This window comes from Amphibalanus amphitrite, unplaced genomic scaffold, assembly GCF_019059575.1.
Source record: "Amphibalanus amphitrite isolate SeventyFive unplaced genomic scaffold, NRLGWU_Aamphi_draft 000744F_arrow, whole genome shotgun sequence".
NCBI lineage: Eukaryota > Metazoa > Arthropoda > Thecostraca > Balanomorpha > Balanidae > Amphibalanus > Amphibalanus amphitrite.
In genome coordinates, this window is record NW_024882238.1 from 196348 (window position 1) to 214476 (window position 18129).

Below are 18129 nucleotides of genomic sequence, written 5' to 3' on the forward strand. Positions count from 1 at the left end.
CGGGCCCCCGGGAGTACGGACCCCAGGCCCCGGCTGGATGGGGCCCGGGCCCCCTGGTGGGCGGGCCCCGGAGCCCCGGGTGGACGAGGCCCGGAGCCCAGGTGAACGTGGCCCGGGCCCCCGTATGGATAGGTCTTGGTCCCCCATGTGGATAGGGCCCGAGCCCCCGGGTGAATGGGGCCCGCTAGGGTGACCCGCTTGCTTCGCAACGCGAATAAGGGGTATTTTCGATCGGTGGGCGTTTGGTTGGTCTTGTGTCTGTGGGTTATGTATCCATTACGGTCGATTGCCTTTTGACGGCTAAGCATTTTGGTTTTGGGAAAAAATATCCATCGCATCGAGGTGCTCGTGTCTGATAATAACCATGCGTTCTACTATAGAACATGCCAAGTGTATTTCATGACATAGGTTGGCGTAGGTTATTGAAGAGTGAAAGCCATCGATGAATTACTATGTAGAGGTTTGAAACGTTTATATTCTTAAGAATATTGTTGCTCGTCATGCAAAAGCGATGATTGGACCTTGGTCACAATTGAATGCTCTTCCAATCTATGCCCATCTCAATTGTCAAACATACCAGGTTATGTAGCAAAACCCCTGTAATTAAGTAAGTCATAAGCAAATGCTATTTTCTCCAGCAATTTGTTCCACCTTGTTTTTGATCAATTAGCTTTTCACAATTTTCCTATGAGAGGCGGTAGGTACATTTCTCTTGCCAACAAGCGTTGTTTGAACCCGCTCCGTCTGACAGTCACCCAAAAATAGCATTAAGTCCAAAATCCGTCCAAAACGTCAATTTTTCAAGCATAAGTGCCCTCACGGGTGCACGTGGCGCGTACCATCCCTGCACCGCACACCATTCGATAGCCCGTTCGATTCTCATGCACGATACTGTGTTCCTCGTGCCGATCGGACCCACGGTTACCGAGATACTGCACGGGGACCGGACCCGTGTCGGGCAAGTTGAGCCATTGTCGCCCATTTTTGCAAGCCGATTTATGCATGTAAAGTCTATGACGCGAATTTGCACTTTTTGAGCACGCGCCATGTGCTCACCACCGGCCCGATCGAGCTGTGACTCTTCACAGGCACGTTACCCATCCTTGTTCTATAAGTTGCGCGAATTTCAGCGCACTATGGAAGTTACGTCGCGATCAGCCGCTTTTTTACGCGAGTTCTTCGCGAAAAAAACCTTAGGGGGTTGCATCAACCCCTCCCTCCTGTGCCGGCGAGGGCTAAAACTTCTTACGAGCGAATTCACGTAATGAAGAAGAATAAAAGCACAATCTACTACAGCAGCCAATAGATGACTTAGGACAGGCACATGGGACTACTTTTAAATCTTGTGCGACAGAAGCAGGCAACAGTTCCGATTGCATATAATATGCTATGCATATTGCGGAATTGGGGCTCATATCGGACTCGAAAGATACGAAGTCATACGTCATAGTAACATATTTCTGTCGTGGTCAATTTGCGTAAAAAGTGAAGACCGGGTGATTACCGAGCTACTGTTCTATGCAAATTTTCTGATTCAAACTCGCTCAGGGTTATCGTGCAGGTAAAGGGGGCCCGCCCAGCAGAATGCGTATGAAATATGGAGAGATTCTGAAAAATGGGTGGGGGCCCGCACACTAGGGGGCCCGCTTTGGAAGCGATGACCCCCCCGAAACGAAATCCTGGCTGCGCCACTGCGGAGTCATTCAGTATCCGACTCCAGAATGAGACTACTAGACATGTGACGGCAAAGGGCCGTAGGAATACCCTTCGCAACTCCAGTGACAGCGTTTGTGGAATCGCGGAAGCGTTTCTTTTCGTCGGGATTTCCGAACCGAATAAATAGTAGGCAGAACGACCTACAGCCGCCCGCAAAGCCATATTCAGCAATGGCATTTAAACACAGCAATCGCAAACCACACTGGCATTTCAGCAGTGCTATGACGCTCGGCTATGAATCTTTCATTCATGGGAAAGTGGAGTTAAAAATTACAGAGGGTGGGGCGTGGTACGACTAACAGAGCTGTCAACGCCAACACGTTCCTACGCCCTCAGCGGCGTTCAACCAGGAGTTACAAACCGCCATCAGGTCAACAAGGTAAGTGATGCAACGCGCTCCAGTTCTGTCTCACACCAGCCGAAGTGTGGGACGTGGAGCGACTTTCAGTTGACGCAAGCCCGGGATTTTCCACCACCGACCCGAGAGTAGTTCACTTTCATCAGTCTAACCCGCCGACGAACGACCGGCGCCTTTCCGTCGCCACCTTCCGTCCTTTGTTCGACACTCGACAGGCAGTCGCTCCCATCCCACGGGCCTAGCGCTCAGCCCCCTCCGGCTCTCCGCACCCCCTCCCCAGTGGCGGGCAGTGCCCGGGGCGGCCACGCGCCGCACCCCTCCCCTCCCCATCCTGCACCGCACGTGCCCCCCCCCCCCCCCCCTCCGGCGTCGACAGTGAGTCACAGCGGCCCGGCCGCAGTGGGCCAAAGTTAGCCGGCCTCGGCCGGTCTGCCGCCGGCGTACGCACGCTCGGTCGGTTGACCCGAGGCAGCAGCCGACGTTAGGTCAACGAGCCGTCGGAACGGAAAAACAACGGCGGTAAGTCGGAACACGTGCTGTGAAAAATAAATAATGATATAGGAGACCGATATTGGTCCAGTAGTAACGAGACCCCCGGGCGCATTACTCAACGCACCCGGCACCAGTATATTGTCAATGGATGAACTCAACACAAAGTGTGTGTGTGTGTGTGTGAAGTGTGTTACCTATATTTTTGTGTTACCTTTATTTGTAAGTGCATCTTCCATCAGCCCTTCTGATTCAATCATAACCGAACTGATGTAGGATCGGGCAGTATTTCATCAGCTTGCTCTGTCATCCAGTGAAGTGGAACACTGTAGCAGCTGCCAAAGCCCTCTATTATGTGGCACCTGTCCGCCCGCCCCTCACCAAAGAAATCGGCGCTATCGGAGCCACGTTCACCGTGGACTCGTGTCGAGGAGTTCCCCTGCTCGGGTTCCTCGGCCTCTCATTGGAGTAATCAGAGACTGCAAGTGTTGCTATCAGCTATCGGCCTCTCATGTTCACTGACTCATCACGCGGAAACTATCGCACGGCGATACGAAATCAAAACAGTCAAACCAAACGAAGCCTGTCATCTTTCAAGCATCTCACCTTTTGTGTAAAATCTGACCTGCGACACATCGTGAGGAAGTTGCTATTGTCTTCTGTTTAGTGACTGATTTTAGAAGTTCAATTTGGCCAAAAGCTTACCCCTGGGGGCTGGGAAGTAGTAGCTGTCACCTGACTAGCGGCTCATCCTCCAGAGCTGACACCCGACTCAGCGACTCACCCTGAGGAAGAAGTAGCTGTCGACGTCGAGCTCCGAGTCGGAGAGGTCGCTGCCCTCCTCGGAGCCGGCGTCACTCTCCTCACTGCTGCTGGCCGACGGCTGGAACGGCGCCAGACGCTGCCAGAGTCACAGAAAATGAGTTAGAGTCAGTCACAGACGGCTGGAACGGCGCCAGACGCTGCAGGAGTCACAGAAAATGAGTCAGAGTCAAAGTCACACACGGCTGGAACAGTGCCAGGCGCTGCCGGAGTCACAGAAAATGAGTCAGAGTCACACACGGCTGGAACGGCGCCAAATGCCGACGGAGTCAAAATGAAATGGTCAAATTCGGAGTCAGAGTTCGAAGGTGCAGTGGTTGGGCGGAGTCAGACACTGTCGGAGTCAGAGGTAGACTCATTTAGAGTCAAAAGTTAGACGGAGAGTGGGTGGGCGGAGACATACGCTGTCCGAGTCATATTTAGACAAGATACGAGTCATACGCCAGGCGTGGCCAGGCAGAAGTGAGTCAGGTCCAATCAGAGTTTACTTGAGTCACTCCAGAGTCATGAGTCAAGAGTGAACCGAAAAGATGCTAGCTGAACCATGGCAGAGTCAAGGTCAGTCTGAGCCAGAAAATAGCAGACAGCAGACGGTCCAAACGAGGATCACACAATTCCAGCATTGGGTCTTAGACTTAGACTTATTTCGTCGACTCCATCTAGTAGATGCAGGATCATTTCTGATCGTCTTCCAATTATGTTAGCTGTCTGGATGATATAAATTTTCAGGACATCATAGTTGGGAGGACTCTTTAACAGTTACTCTTCTTGGTTATATTCTCAGTGAGTTCCTTGCGCACACGGGCTTGGTAGATATAATGGATGATCAAGCTTTGTGGCTTATCGGCGATGATGATAAGTTCTGCTGCTGGTAGCGTTCTGTTCAAGATAGTTTTGTATATTTTTTGAGCAGCTACTCTATCGTCTTTCAGTTTGTCACATTCAAAGAGCATGTGTTCCAGAGTTTCAATGGCATTACGACACAATGGACAGACAACAGTTTCTTTGTGCCTTCTAACCATGCTTGTGGCCACCAAAGAGTGGCCCGTTAGTAGGACAATTTTGGTTAGTGTCGCTTGTCTGGTAATTGCGCTGTACTTGCTTGCCGGCCAAAATGTTTTCGGCGCCTCGTACTTTTCGGTTTGTGGCAGTAGCGAAAGCCAAAACAAACTTGTCATATTATCTGCTGTGTTCCTGATGATTTTTGTCATACTTTGATCCACTGATGCAGATGCTAACTTGTTCCATGCTGTCCGCGGTTGGTCTATTTTTTGATTAGCCAGAATAGAGAGGCTTGGTAAGTTCAGATGTTGGAGCAATGTGTCCCATTGGCGCACAAGACTCGTGGTTCGATCAGCATTGACTGCTCCATGGGTGATGATATATCTGGTTAGAGTGTGTTCCTTCGCAGCTCTCAGAAGGAAACCTATGAATTGGAGTGCGGTTCTCATTACGAGGCTTGTGCATGTCGGTGCACCCAACATCACATATGTCACCATTTTTTGCGTTTTGGTTGGTAAACCTTGGATGAGACGGTAAATGCGCATGAGCATTCCTTCCAAGTACATGATATCTGTTGGTGAAAGGGATGTAACTGCTAGGCTGTAAATTAGAACCGGTTCAGCATGTATTCTCCACGTTGTATAGAGTGACATCGGATTGTCCATTTTGAGGTTGATTCCTTTCTTACACTTAGCAAAAAATGTTCTTGCTTTCTTCATGCATTCTTCTATCCTTCTCTTTGCTGGACTTCTGGTTGTCATAATGATTCCTAGGTGGGTGTATTCATCAGTTTGTTCTATTGATTCAGTGCCAAGCGTCCACTGTACCGGAGCTGTCCTGCCAAAGACCATTATTTTGGTTTTTGATACGTTATATCTATAACGCCACAAGCAACTATGGTTGTAAGCGATATCAAGCATTTCTTGGAGTTCGTTTGGGTCTGTGCTTATGAGTACTTCATCATCGGCGTAAGCGATAACTGGTACTTGTTTACACCCTATCTTGGCTCCCTTATGTGATTCCAGCAGCATGCGTATCTTGTCTTCCATAAATAGGATCAGCATGCTCGATGATAAGACGCCTCCCTGTTTGAGCCCTTGCTCTATGCGACCATCGGTGGATACAGTTCCTCCAACTTTCACTTTGACATAAAACTCTCGATACAAGTTGCGCAAAATGACGATCAACCTTGGTGGCATGTTGGCGCATATGAGTTTGTAGATTACCCCGTTGTGCCAAATAGAGTTAAAACACTTGCGTACGTCGAGAAATGCAACATAGGTCGTTTTCCCAATGTCTCTATTAGCTGATATGACTTCTTGGAGAACAAAGTTTGCTTGGAGTGTCCCTCTACTTTTTTGATACGCAAACTGTAGTTCTGAGTAGATACCAGCCTCGACCATCTTTGGGTGAAGTCGTTTCACGATCAGTATCTCAAAAACTTTACAGAGGGTGGTAAGGACAGATATGTCCCTATAGTTATCAGTCTTAGAAGGATCGGTTCCATGTCCTTTAAAGGGACCCTCCCACCTTCAAAAAAGTTTATGAATTGGCATGAAAGTGATGTCGCTCGGTTCAGAAAGAGCGAAAACGAATATCTACCAAATTTCACCGAAAAATATTCACCGGTTTTCAAGATATTAGACTTTTACTTTTGTTTACTTTTTTGGGATCTCCGCTGTTTCTAGCGACTTTATTTTAGAAGTGCGGCGTTTGCGGCAGATGTTGCGCGCAAATAGCATATACCACCGCGTGCTACAAAACGTTTTAGTCAAACATTTAAAAATCGTTAGATATCTGCGCTGACGTCACACATTCAGAGGGGTATTCCTAAGCATTAGCCCCTCTGAATCAAAATGCTGCAATTTTGAAATTCAATATTTCCGATTTAAGGCATTTCTCGATGTTGTGAGTGCCGAAACCGGTAATTGTGAGCCAGGGACCCCATTTTGGCTATCTCAACTCAAATCTAATGTTAAGGTGGGAGGGTCCCTTTAAAGACCGGGGTAACTAATCCAAACTTGAAGTTATCTGGGATTTTGCCAGTATTAATGATTTCTTGCATAATACCTGCTATTGTTGCGTTTGCTATTCCTTTTGCTTCTTTCAAATGTTCTGCAGTTATTTCGTCGAATCCTGGAGCTTTTCTATTCTTTAGATGGTATATAGCTTCATCAATCTCGCTTTCGTCAATCGGGTCCACTTGGTCGAGACTATCAAAATCAGCTTCATATCTATTGCATATGTTTTCTACTGCTGCATCTACTGCCTCTTTCCACTTTTCATTGAAGGCACTGGATTTGATCGGTTTACCTGTGTGGACAAAATGAGTCAAAAAATTATGTGCAATCTCATCAGGTTCTAATATCTCTGTACCATCATCCACGATTCTTGGAATTGATGTGCTTGTTCTATGCTGTCGCATTGCCAAAAAGTATTTATTTGACAAGTTTTTACATTCAAATTCCCTTTCTGTGTCTTCTGCTTGCTTCCTTGTCAATTGATGTGCTCTCTGTGCGTTTGGTGCCTAATAAACTATGATGATGATGATGATAGTGTCTTTTGTGTTCTCGAAATATTTGCTCAGCTTTCTTTTTCTCACACTCGGGAGCTGATTTCCACATTGCTTTAGCCTTGAGACATTTTTTCCTATGCTCTGTGAGTTCATGATTCCACCAGTTACTAGCTTTGTTTTTCTTGCGTTTTTTCGGGAGCACTTGTGATGCTCTATTGAAGGCTTCATTTAATTCTGCAACACTGGTGATGTCTTCTAAGAGATCATCCAGCTTTCTTTGATATTGTTCCGTAGTCCCTTCTCTTCTTGCCTTTTCCCAGTTTATCTTTGCATTTTTTGATGTACCTCGCCCATGAGCAGTTTTCAGTAGAATAGCTGAGATTACTAATTGAACCGGTTCATGGTCCGATCTATTCAATGCGCTTCTATCAGATATTTCATACTCTTTAACTAAGTATCCATGAGTAGAGTCAACAAGAAAATAGTCAAGTAACGATACTGGCGTCGTATCTTGGGTATAAAAAGAGCAAAGCTCATCCAGTTGCGTCTCCACCGGGATCATGAGGTTATGATCATCGATGAGGGCTGAGGTATACTTTTTGTTGTAGTGGGTGTCTTTTCGTAGGTCAACATTGAGGTCGCCTCCAATTATTACCATTCTATTTGCTGGTCGGACATGGAGCTGAAACTGTCTTTACGTAGTTAGGCTGTAAGCCGCAAAAGGCGCTTCTCAAGAGTCACACGAGATGAAACTTGAAATTACATAACGTCACGATTACATTATATGTGCATTACATAACGTTACTTCATGACGTAATACAAAGCGCAATGCCAACTGCCAGCAAACCCTGAGCCAAACTCCACAAAAACTCAACCACACGACTCAGAATCCAGTCTTGTAGTGTCTGCCTGTCCCATCACACTGCCTTGACTGCTACCCGACCTTTGTGGTTGGCCCAATCCCAGCCTCTCCCCCCCCCCTCCATCGGTGACCTAGACAGCGGTGAAGCCGCCCAACACACGCCGGCTGACGGGGGCGGGCAGACGGACGGACAGACGGGCCACACCCACCAGTCATGTGGCGACGGTAACCATGGCGTGGCGACGGTAACCAGGGCGGTAACCACACGGGGCCCACCGGCTGGGTGGCGATGGTAACCGTGCAGGTGCCCCGCGCACAACACAGACAACTGGGCTGAACGACGTTAGAGCTGTCGGCTAGCGTCATGGCCAGAGTGGCAATCATGTAGTACGCCATACTGTCTACCCTGTCAGACCGCCAGACAGCTCTAGTGGAACTCGGGGCCCGACAGGAGCTTAGAGAGACGGTCACGAGGGGAGTGTTCAGTGCTGCAGAGGTGAATGCCGCATAGTGAGAGGGGGAGGGTTGAAATTCAAGAGACCAGTCGTATCGCCGACCCGTGTGGCGCTTTGACCTCACAGGCCCCTACCTATCACCATACTGTTGATCGTCTCTCCCTTTGCATCCCTGCCAACTGCCCGTCACTTCTGTATCCCTCTCTCACGTCATCTCTCATCCTCTCTCACCGTTCTCACCTGCAGCTTCCTCTGTTTGACCCTCAGTCGGGTGAGCAGTTCGCGGTGTGCCATCCGCTGCTCGTTGACATGATCAGTCAGCGTGAACCGCTCCACGTGACTGTGCTCGTCGGCCATACCCAGTGTGCTGCCGCCCTGAGACGGGATGCATGTGAATCCCTGCGCGCGCGGGAAGTAGAACACGGTGACACCGTCAAACTGGATGCCCCGCCGCGGCCGCTTTGGTGCGCTGTCACCTGTGGATAGAGAGGGGAGTTAGAGACAGAGGGTCAGGGTGGGTGTGGGGATGGGCGCATTTCAGGGGTGGGATTGAGAGGGGAAGTCATAGTAGGGTTGGGGAGGCTGGGCAGAAACAAGAAGTTAGAACAGGGGGGGGGGGGTGGAGAGAAAAGAAGAACTTCAATATGGGTTTTTAGAGAAAGGCAAACAGATGCCGATAACAACTCAGCAGTAGTCTGAATGAGATCCCAGGAGTGATAGTCCATGTTAACGGTAATTTACTTTACAATTGGTCAAAGCCCACCCGTCACTTTTCTAAGACGAGCAGCAATTGTATGGCTTATTGTGCCGGACAGGCGAACCCACACGAGCAAAATGCCAGTCGAGTCAGACAGCATGGAGGTGAAGTTTTCAATTCAATGTGGGATGCCTGACAACAGAGTCCCGTGCTCTCCGATGGGACAATAAGGTCCCGGAGAAATATGCTGCCGCGGTGCCGCGGAAAGGTCACAGAGCCAAAGGTCACAGGTGAGGCCGGTCATAGGCCGTCGTCCTGTCGGGGACGCGGCGGGCGCCGGAGCCGGGGAGGAGCTCGGGGAAAGGTCGCCGAGGTCGCGACGGGTTATGACTGTCCACCACCTGACCGCGACACGACTGTGACATTTTCCGAGCGATGTGGCGGACACAAACGGACAGGGGACATTGTGACCTTCGGGGGAAGGTGAACGGCAGAAAGAAAAATCTGGTCTGACACCAGGGATGACACAACAGTTAACCATTCAGGTGTGAAAATTTGTCTTCATGGCAATGAGATCAGCCACGATCACTGCGGATTTCAAACACCATCCGCTCTCAGGGACTCAACGACCCGCATAGCCTATGATGAATTTCACGAGCGATCCCATTTGTCAGATTCCGGTAACCGCTAAGGGGATCGGGCACCTCATCTTTCTAACGCTACATATTATTGTTTCTGAATGACAGTCCCACAGCAACCGGACATCCACGGTCAACACGGCCTCAAAACCAGCACATCGGTGGCCGGGGTGAGATGATTTACGTACCGCTGCCCCGACGGAGATTTGTGGCAAGGCTGCCGGCTTTAAATCGCGGCCCGTCGGCAAAGTTTCGGCATGCCGACGGCTTAGTCAGCCAATGGCCGGCTTCCTGAGTGACGTCACCCAATGGCCGAGATGTGAGCAACAGGTCGCCGCTAAACGGGGCCGCTCTTCCGGCGCCTATTGTGACGGACTTACGAGAACAATGCACGCGTTTCTATGACATTTTACAACTTGACCCCAGGCAACTTGACTTTAAAACTTGACTTCACCTTTGAGGACGTGAAGCCTAAATCATATTTAGGTTATTTATTATAAATGGGTTTACGGTGCCAACCGGCATAACTTGCTTGTCACTTGCGTAACATGTCTATACCAAACGCGCATTTACGCGTATTAATTTCCCGAATCGCTATAACCATGAAAAGAGAAGGCAGCTGACGACTGAACAGATAATTTACTGACAGTACCGACCCTCCGACGCTACTTACCTGTCGTGCCGTCGCTCTTCCTCTTCAGGTTACTGCGGGTAGGTACGGCCCGCAGGTTCGGCTGTTCCCGATGCTTCCGGCCGTCATCCACCGCCGCCGCCGGGCCTGTCGATGACGCTGTGGACGACGCCGATGATGACGCCGCTACTGATGACGTCGATGACGATGATGAAGATTCTGCGGATGACGCCGTTGCCGGTGCCGGCATGGCGACAGCGTCGGCAGCCGCCGCCCGCTCTGTTTCTGACAACGGATGCTCTCCATTTACTGGTACGGACTCCGGCTGCTGCGGCGGCGCAACCACCGTCGCCTCTGATGTGGACTCCTGACTGGTCTCAGTTGATGAGACTTCCACTTCCGCTGGAAGAGAGACCTCCTCCTCCCGTAGCGACTCCACAGACGAACTCTGTGACTCAGTACAAACCTCCATCTTCTGTTCTGAAGCAGCATCACTCTGTTCCTCCAGCTGAGAATCCTGCTCCTCTGAGACATCCTCCTGTCCCTCTGTAATCTCTGCTCGCCTCTCTTCCTCTTGAATCTCTTGTTTCTCTGCTATCTCGGTCTGAGTTTCGCACTCCTCTGCTGGTGAGCCACCCTCATCCGGAGACGGCGGTTGAGCGGACGGTTCCGCGGCGCTGGGCGGACTCTCCGCTGAGTCGTCACGGTCCGCCGGCGGCACCTCTGCCGGCGGAGCAGGCTGCGGTTCGAGTTCCGCGTCGTCCGAGTCCCGCTCCTCCGATAGGGACCCGGACGAGACGGCCCTCGGAGCCGACTCTGCTGCTGCTGCCTCCGCCGCCTCTGCTGACGGAGCGGTGTACTCCGTCTCCGTCTCCGCCTTTTCCCCTGCCTTCGCTTCCATCTCCGTCTCCGCCTTTGTCTCCGTTTCTTCCTTCGTCTCCTTCTCCGCCTTCGTCTTCGCTTCTGTCTCCGCCGCCGTTTCCACGCTCGTCCTCACCTCTGACGTCACTTCTGCGGTTGGACCCTGGACAGGATCCACCTTCAGCGGCGCAGACTCAGCGTTAACAGCAACATCGGCCTCCGTCGTGTCTGTCTCTGCGCTCTTAGCGATAGCCTCTTCCCCAGACCGTTCTACCTTGTCGGTCACGTTTGTCGCGCCCGTTTCGTTCAACACGTCTTGCGAGTCGGTGTCATCGTCACCCGTCGCAGTCACTGTCGCCGACGTCGAGTCGATGTGGTCGAGCAGATCTCGTGGGCGGCCGTCGGCGGGCGCGGGCGGGGGCGGGGGCGGCGGCGGCGTATCGACGGCGTCCACGGCGTCCAGGAGGTCCCTAGGCGGCGGCGGGGCGGTCGGGCCCCGCTCCTCTCCAGTCATGGCCGGCGTCTGAAACAAGACAGGGGGAGGAGGGTCAGAGCATCGCACAACGCGTAAACATTGCGCCGACAACGCAACAGACTGACTGACAGGCTGGAGACAACACCGAAATCCATTGCGGTTAGGGTGCCAGATCTCACATTAGCCCCACTGTACAATATGGACTTACGTTATGCTTCATTTTATGGCAGTCAAGCATTCGAACTAATGGAGAACAGCATGTATGGCCATTGGCCACTGCCGGGTACCCATTCACCTTTTGCGGAAATGTCAACATGAAAGGCAGCCCCGCGCCGGTGCGGTTCGGTATGGCGGTCGGCCGGTATCTGGGAACCCATCCCGCTCAATGGTGAGCAGTATCAACGTGTTCGTGGAACGCACCGTAATACCATTCAACCAGAGCCCCAGTCTGACATACCTAGCTAGGAGCAATTCTAAGGTCACGTGACACCTTCCTGCATGCACGAGGGGGATATTTGCATAGACATTGAAGGTCGACACTGGTTTCTATATATTGAATCCCCAGGCGACATCTTCAATTCATGAAAAGTTTTCCAGGTCCGTTTCAATTTCATTGGCAGTTTACCGAGCAGAGCACAGACGCCCTGTCGGCGTTTCCCGGGCGCCGACAGCGCCTCTAGCGGCAGCGCTCGGAACCTGTCACTCTCTCGGCGCATGGGACCTGGGACTGCCCCCCCCCCCGTCCCTCCCGCCCGGCCGGCCCGCCGAGGTTCGGCCACCCCCGCCCCACCGCGACTGGATGGGGTGTCAGCTGTCCACCTGGTTGCCCGAGCACCACCATTCTGCTGTTCAACACCGCTCCTGACCAGTGACGGACAAGGAACATCGCAGCGCGCCATATATGGAAGTGGGGCGTTCACAAAGGAAGTCCTCTGAGGACAGCTCAAGGACAATGTCGAGCGAACACCGACCAGCCGTCTGATTTTGTATGAAAAATAGCCTACCACTAAAAGCCCACAGGCATGTTTATGGGTCAGACAGCCAAAGTAGCCGGGATCATGACATCATAAACTCTACCATGAGTTTGACCTGCCTCGTGCCCGCCGGCCGTCACCCTCACCTGTCACCGTCGGCTGTCACGTCCGTCACCACTCCGTCACACGTCAGGCACCACTACAGGGCACCATTCGTCACCAGACAGCACCAGTTTCCGTCCGGTCCTCCGCGCGGGCACCTCTCCCTCCGACTGCCGCCACAGGAATAGCGCGGGAGCGCCGAGTCGCGTCACCGCCGCCGAGTCGCGGGCGGCGAGAGCGTCACGGAGCTCTGCACGGCCGGCGGCGCACCCGCCCAACACGACCAGCTGCCAGCCGCCGCGCCGGGGCGAGCAGCGCGGCGGGGAGGGTGGGGTGACGAGACACACACCCGCCAAAACGGACAGTCCGGCGGCGCGCGGCGCCCCAGAGTGGCGCCATTTCCACTCGACCGAGCGAGAGGATGGGGTGGTCCATCCGAAGTCACCGATTGATTAGATTGGTGTAAACAGCCCGTGAATGTTGGCGCGTTTCGGTCGCGCCTGGACACTGGTTGCGACGCCAATCCACTATGGAATCGTGGAAAACTACCGGCACTTTTTGGCACAGCCGCTCCGGTCAGTGACGGGAAACGTCGCACCGCCAGAGTCCCGACACAGCTCGGCAAGGTCGCAGCCCACCGTACCGCGCCCATGTTTTCCATCCCCTCTCATCGAAACACCAGCTGACAGATCACGATCAATTGGGAGCTCGTCACCACCTCTTAGAATGACCGACCGTGTCCCTCACTCAGCCGGTCACTGTGTCATTCTCACTCGCCGAGCGCGCAGCTCGCGTGGAAGCCTCAGCAACAGCGGTCGCCTCTCGGCCGAGCTGGAAAGTCTGGCGCTTTCCCCACAGGTCGCGACCCGGGCCGACCCGCCGCGCCGGCCGGGCGGGGTGCCGCCGAGTGCTCAGGTAAGTACTCTCTCCCTCCTGGCCCACCAGCACGGCACGGTCCACTGGGAGCAATCAATACCGGACGGATCAGCCGTCCACGGCAGCAAGCCTGAGGAGATCCACCGCTAACGACAGACGTCGACACCGTCACGGCCTGTCACGTGACGTCATGTAGCCCGTCACGTGGCGTCATGAGGGTGCGGCCATCGGACGGACGGTGACGCCGTGACTGAGGCCCGTCACCGTGACGCAGTGTGGCGAACTCGGAGGGCGCCGAGGTGCCGCTGTTACGTGCCGTGTCCGTACGTGTCTCCGGCTGGGTATGTCCGGTCCGCGGCCAAGGACGGCCGCCCCCGCCCCCGCCCCCGCCGCGCCGCGCCGCCCGGGACCGAGACTGACACAGAGCTGAGGTCCGGCGAAGGACGTATACCGACCAGCCGCTGTAGATATAGGTACATAGGGGAGAAATATTAGAGCTGGGGAGATCCTGGGCACCTTCAGCTGAGAGCGTGTGGCCGGACATCTTCCGGAACGCGTCATAGAAAAAGAAGGCTGATCCCAATAGACCGTGATCTACATAAATCATGTTTTACCATATTAAAGCTGGGGAGATCCTGGGCACCTTCAGCTGAGAGCGTGTGGCCGGACATCTTCCTGAACGCGTCATAGAAAAAGAAGGCTGATCCCAATACACCGTGATCTACATAAATCATGTTTTACCACAGGAAACGCCGATGCCACGCTACCACGGGATAAATGGGCGTCGCCTTGATAGGCACAAGCAGGCTTCATATGACTCAGACTCATTTATCGTTTATACCGTCCATATCACTGATAATCTTCTACCACTCATCACCTCATACATCTGTCAGCACCAAACATCCATCGCAGCTCGTCAGTTCCTGCCTTACTGGACCAATTAGCGAGCATTAGCTGTCACAGCTCCTGATCCACGCAAGCTGTGACAGCTCCAGTCTGAACGTGTTTCACCCAGTCCTACCGCCCACCAGCCCGACCATCAAGCAGCGCTATCAAGCCCGGGGGTCAAATGGAACCGGACAGACTCATCCACGATACGGGAGCCACGATACGAACAGTGCGATAGCCGCACACGCCCCGGACTCAGGCTGGTCGGCGACTCAGCACGGCGTGACGTCACCGTGACGTCACTGTACAGCATGACGTCACTGGCGCCGCACCGGATGACATCCTATGACGTCACGGCAGCACTGACTCGCTCGCAATACACAGCGCTAAAGGGATTGAGTCCGGACCCGAACCGTCCATAAGGCACGTCTCTGTTCGGGGCTGCCTGCCACGAGACCGTCGTCCGAGGCTCACGTCAATGTATCGTGACGTCACCACGTTGTGACGTCACGGTCGGGAGAAATACCTATCACGCGCCTGAGGCACGGCACGGAACAATAAACGAGATCTGTGCAGACGCTCACATATAATTGGGAAGACGGAATGTGCGAATCATGTTGCTGCCACAGATATTGTTTCGGTACGACTAATGGGCTCCGTGACGCTTTGCTCAACCATTGCGTCAGCTAGTGGGGCGAGGTGCGACCTCCTAAAAACGTTTGTGACCGATCAGGTGACCTCACAGTGCACGAGGAGCAAGAGAAACTAACAGCTAGGAAATGGCAATAGCCAGCGATCGGGATCAAAGTTGCAAGCAAATCATGACAAAGACAACAGTCACATGCTTCGCCACTGCACTGCCTCGCCAAGCCAGACATTGATAGGTGACTGAATTTAAAAATAAAGATGAATTTGAAGATAAATCAAAATTGTAGGCCAAATTAATCAATCCCCAAGGATAGGTACATACATAAGCCAGCATGCAAAAATAGCCACCTCACCTGTGCTGAAATTATCGACAGTCGTGCATTTCTTCTCGGTCTCAAGCGATCGTTCCAAATATTCGTCGACATTGCTTTTATAAAAAAAACTTAAACCCGGATAAAGCTATAGATCGTCTACGGAACGTGGAAAAAGTATGGATGACACAAGCAACAGCGATTCAAGCCAGCTTTATGCAATTCGCACCGGGTGCATGGTTTACTACGAGTATTTCTAGGCAAGTATTCACCGTAACAATTAATTAATCGGCAGGTTAATTCGTTGAACGAGTTATGCATTTTAGCCAAGCATATGACACAAATTTAAGGTGTTTTTTTCAAAAATAAATACAACACCAATCCAAATTTTTGGCAATAAAAATGTCACCCAAAAGCCGTACAAATAAAAGGTGTTTGCTGCACGCGTGGTGTTGCTTGTCGAAACCCCTGCACCTCTGCAATGCGAAGAGCATCCATGCACGGAAAACGAAGTTGCTCGACTGTTCTAGATGAAAGCGACTGACTGGGGCTGCCATCTAGATTTCATGCCAAGATAAATAGAGCATTAAATGGGGGACATGGTGCAACAGAAAGAGGATGAAATAAAATGGCAGATTGTGTAGGCCGACGATCATTCACGACGTCGTTCATACGTTTCGCTCAGACATGCAAATAATGTTTTTGATGGTGATAGCTCGGTGATATGTGAGAGATACATATTGCATACCTACAGCTGTTGCAGTCTGCATAGGAAGTCATACTGCATACGTATGGTTATAAGAGTAACATGTGATTATGACATACAAATACGCGATAATGACGGTCCTGGTCACTAACACCCTGATAACCTTCTTACGAGTTCTCCACATGAAATAGACTCTACGCCACACTGCAGCCACGGCACCTCATAAAACAGCTGACCAGTGCAGCGTCCCTTCCCCTCACCCCCTCATCGGCGACCAGCCCATGGCATCTCAAGTGCCGTGGCATCATGACACCGTCACAGCCGTCCGCTGCAAAAACGTGACGCAGTTCTAACCTCTGGACCGCCGCCTCACCGGCCGAACTGAGGCCAAGTGAGGCGCGCGAGGATCTCCCGTAGCGGCAGTCGCGGTCACACTGCGGCCAGTCATGCGAGCCGCGGCAGACGGCCGGGCGCCACGCCGCCGAGTGGCCTCCGGCACCGGGCCGTCGGCACTGAGCAGTGCAAGCGTACCAAGCGGTTCGGCGGCACTCGACCGACCGACAATCACCCTGCCGACACCCGACGGGCAGCGACACCTTGCCGACAGCAGCCAGCCGACACCCTGCCGATAGCCCAACCAACGACACCGGTGCGCAGGGGCGGCTAGTCGACAGTAGCTTAGCGACGGCAACGGCACTTCGATAAACGGCCGCACCAAATCGACAGCGGTACCCATGAGCTGGCTCACTGGTAGCCATTGGTGAACAGACGACCGACGACGAACGACAACGCTCCAACAACAGCGGCATGAAACCGACTACAACCGGAGAACACTGGCAAAACGTCATCGGAATTCAATGCCCATGAGCTGGCAAATTAGCATCCTACAACGCTCATAGGATTGTTGTAGCAAAACGAACACGTACCCAGCAATGATTATAGCACCCACCTAGCGGCGCCCTTCCTTGCGACACAGAGTTGGGCGACCGAACGACAGACATGGAACGGAGGGGAGCCGAGTAACAGACACGGACCAGACACAAGACAGATGTGGCTGGCGGGGGATCACTGGGGAAACCGTGGCGCAGATCTGCAGCGACAAGGCTGGTGGGACGACGAGAGTGCCAAGTTGAACGAAAGACGCTGTATGCACTTCTCAGATGCCTATCTCGCATCGGAGACAAATAAGTTCGAATCACGTTATTGAAAGAAACTGCCTTTGTCGAAAAGATAAATACTTATAAAAAATCATTTTATGTGTCAAATAGAAATCCCATAATGAAGCCCAGCCTACAATTAACATCCATGGTTCGGGGAAAATACACCAAAACCAAGAGGACCGAAATCCACGACTTTACTTCCTTTGCATTCATAGCGCTGCATCCGTCATAATTCGAACCGCAGCACACCAAAACGCCAGGCGCCTCTAATAACTTCCCCGCATGTGACATAGGGGTCACACGCTGACTGGGCGCCGACCAGTCCACCGCTATCCTGTGTCCACGGGAGCAGGAGGCGGGTCCTCGAACCCAGCCTCAAAGTGACTTCACCAGCGTCCCGATATCACCCCCTCGGCATCCCTCATCGGTCAGACCATCAGCTAGAGAGCTGCACGAACCGCCCTTCTAACGGGGAGCCTCCCCTCTAACGGTGAGCCCCGCAGATAGGGAGCCCTCAACAGGAGAGAGGGGCGGCGTCGACAGTCATTCATACCCGTCAGCGGGAGATCGATCCGCGGGGTGCCTGCTCCTCCTCATCCAAAGCAGCCATGAATGGGGAGGGCGCCGGCTGGTCGGGCAGAGACGACGGCCCGACACGAGGGAAGGTTCGGGGTACCGGTGGGTGCCCAAGGGTACGAGACGAATTTTTTTTTGGGGGGGACGACTCAGGTACCAATGGGACGACCTAACTCTGATCTAACTAAGGTAGTTTGACTATCATATAGCCTTGCATGTGATGCCGACGGTGTTGGATGGAAATGCCTAATTACCCGTGTTTGCACACACTCGGGGCACAAGTCACAATAACATATTTTCATCGCAATTCGTATGCCATGTGTATGACTCTGCTGTTGACATTTTTTCCTCAACATTTGCTTGCAAC

The 18129-nt window shown here is 52.5% G+C and overlaps 1 protein-coding gene across 1 annotated transcript in view; it reads right to left on the reverse strand.

Annotated features, from left to right (window-relative positions):
* The window catches only part of LOC122365499 (actin cytoskeleton-regulatory complex protein pan1-like), a 34534-nt gene that overhangs the window by 3592 nt on the left and 12813 nt on the right, over window positions 1–18129 (reverse strand). Inside the window, exons 3-5 of the mRNA XM_043336765.1 lie at window positions 10228–11569; window positions 8460–8695; window positions 3348–3464 (exon numbers count right to left, since the gene is read on the reverse strand). Of these exons, the coding sequence (XP_043192700.1) occupies window positions 3348–3464; window positions 8460–8695; window positions 10228–11560 (1686 nt within the window). The 5' untranslated portion in view covers window positions 11561–11569. The remainder of the gene's footprint in view (window positions 1–3347; window positions 3465–8459; window positions 8696–10227; window positions 11570–18129) is intronic.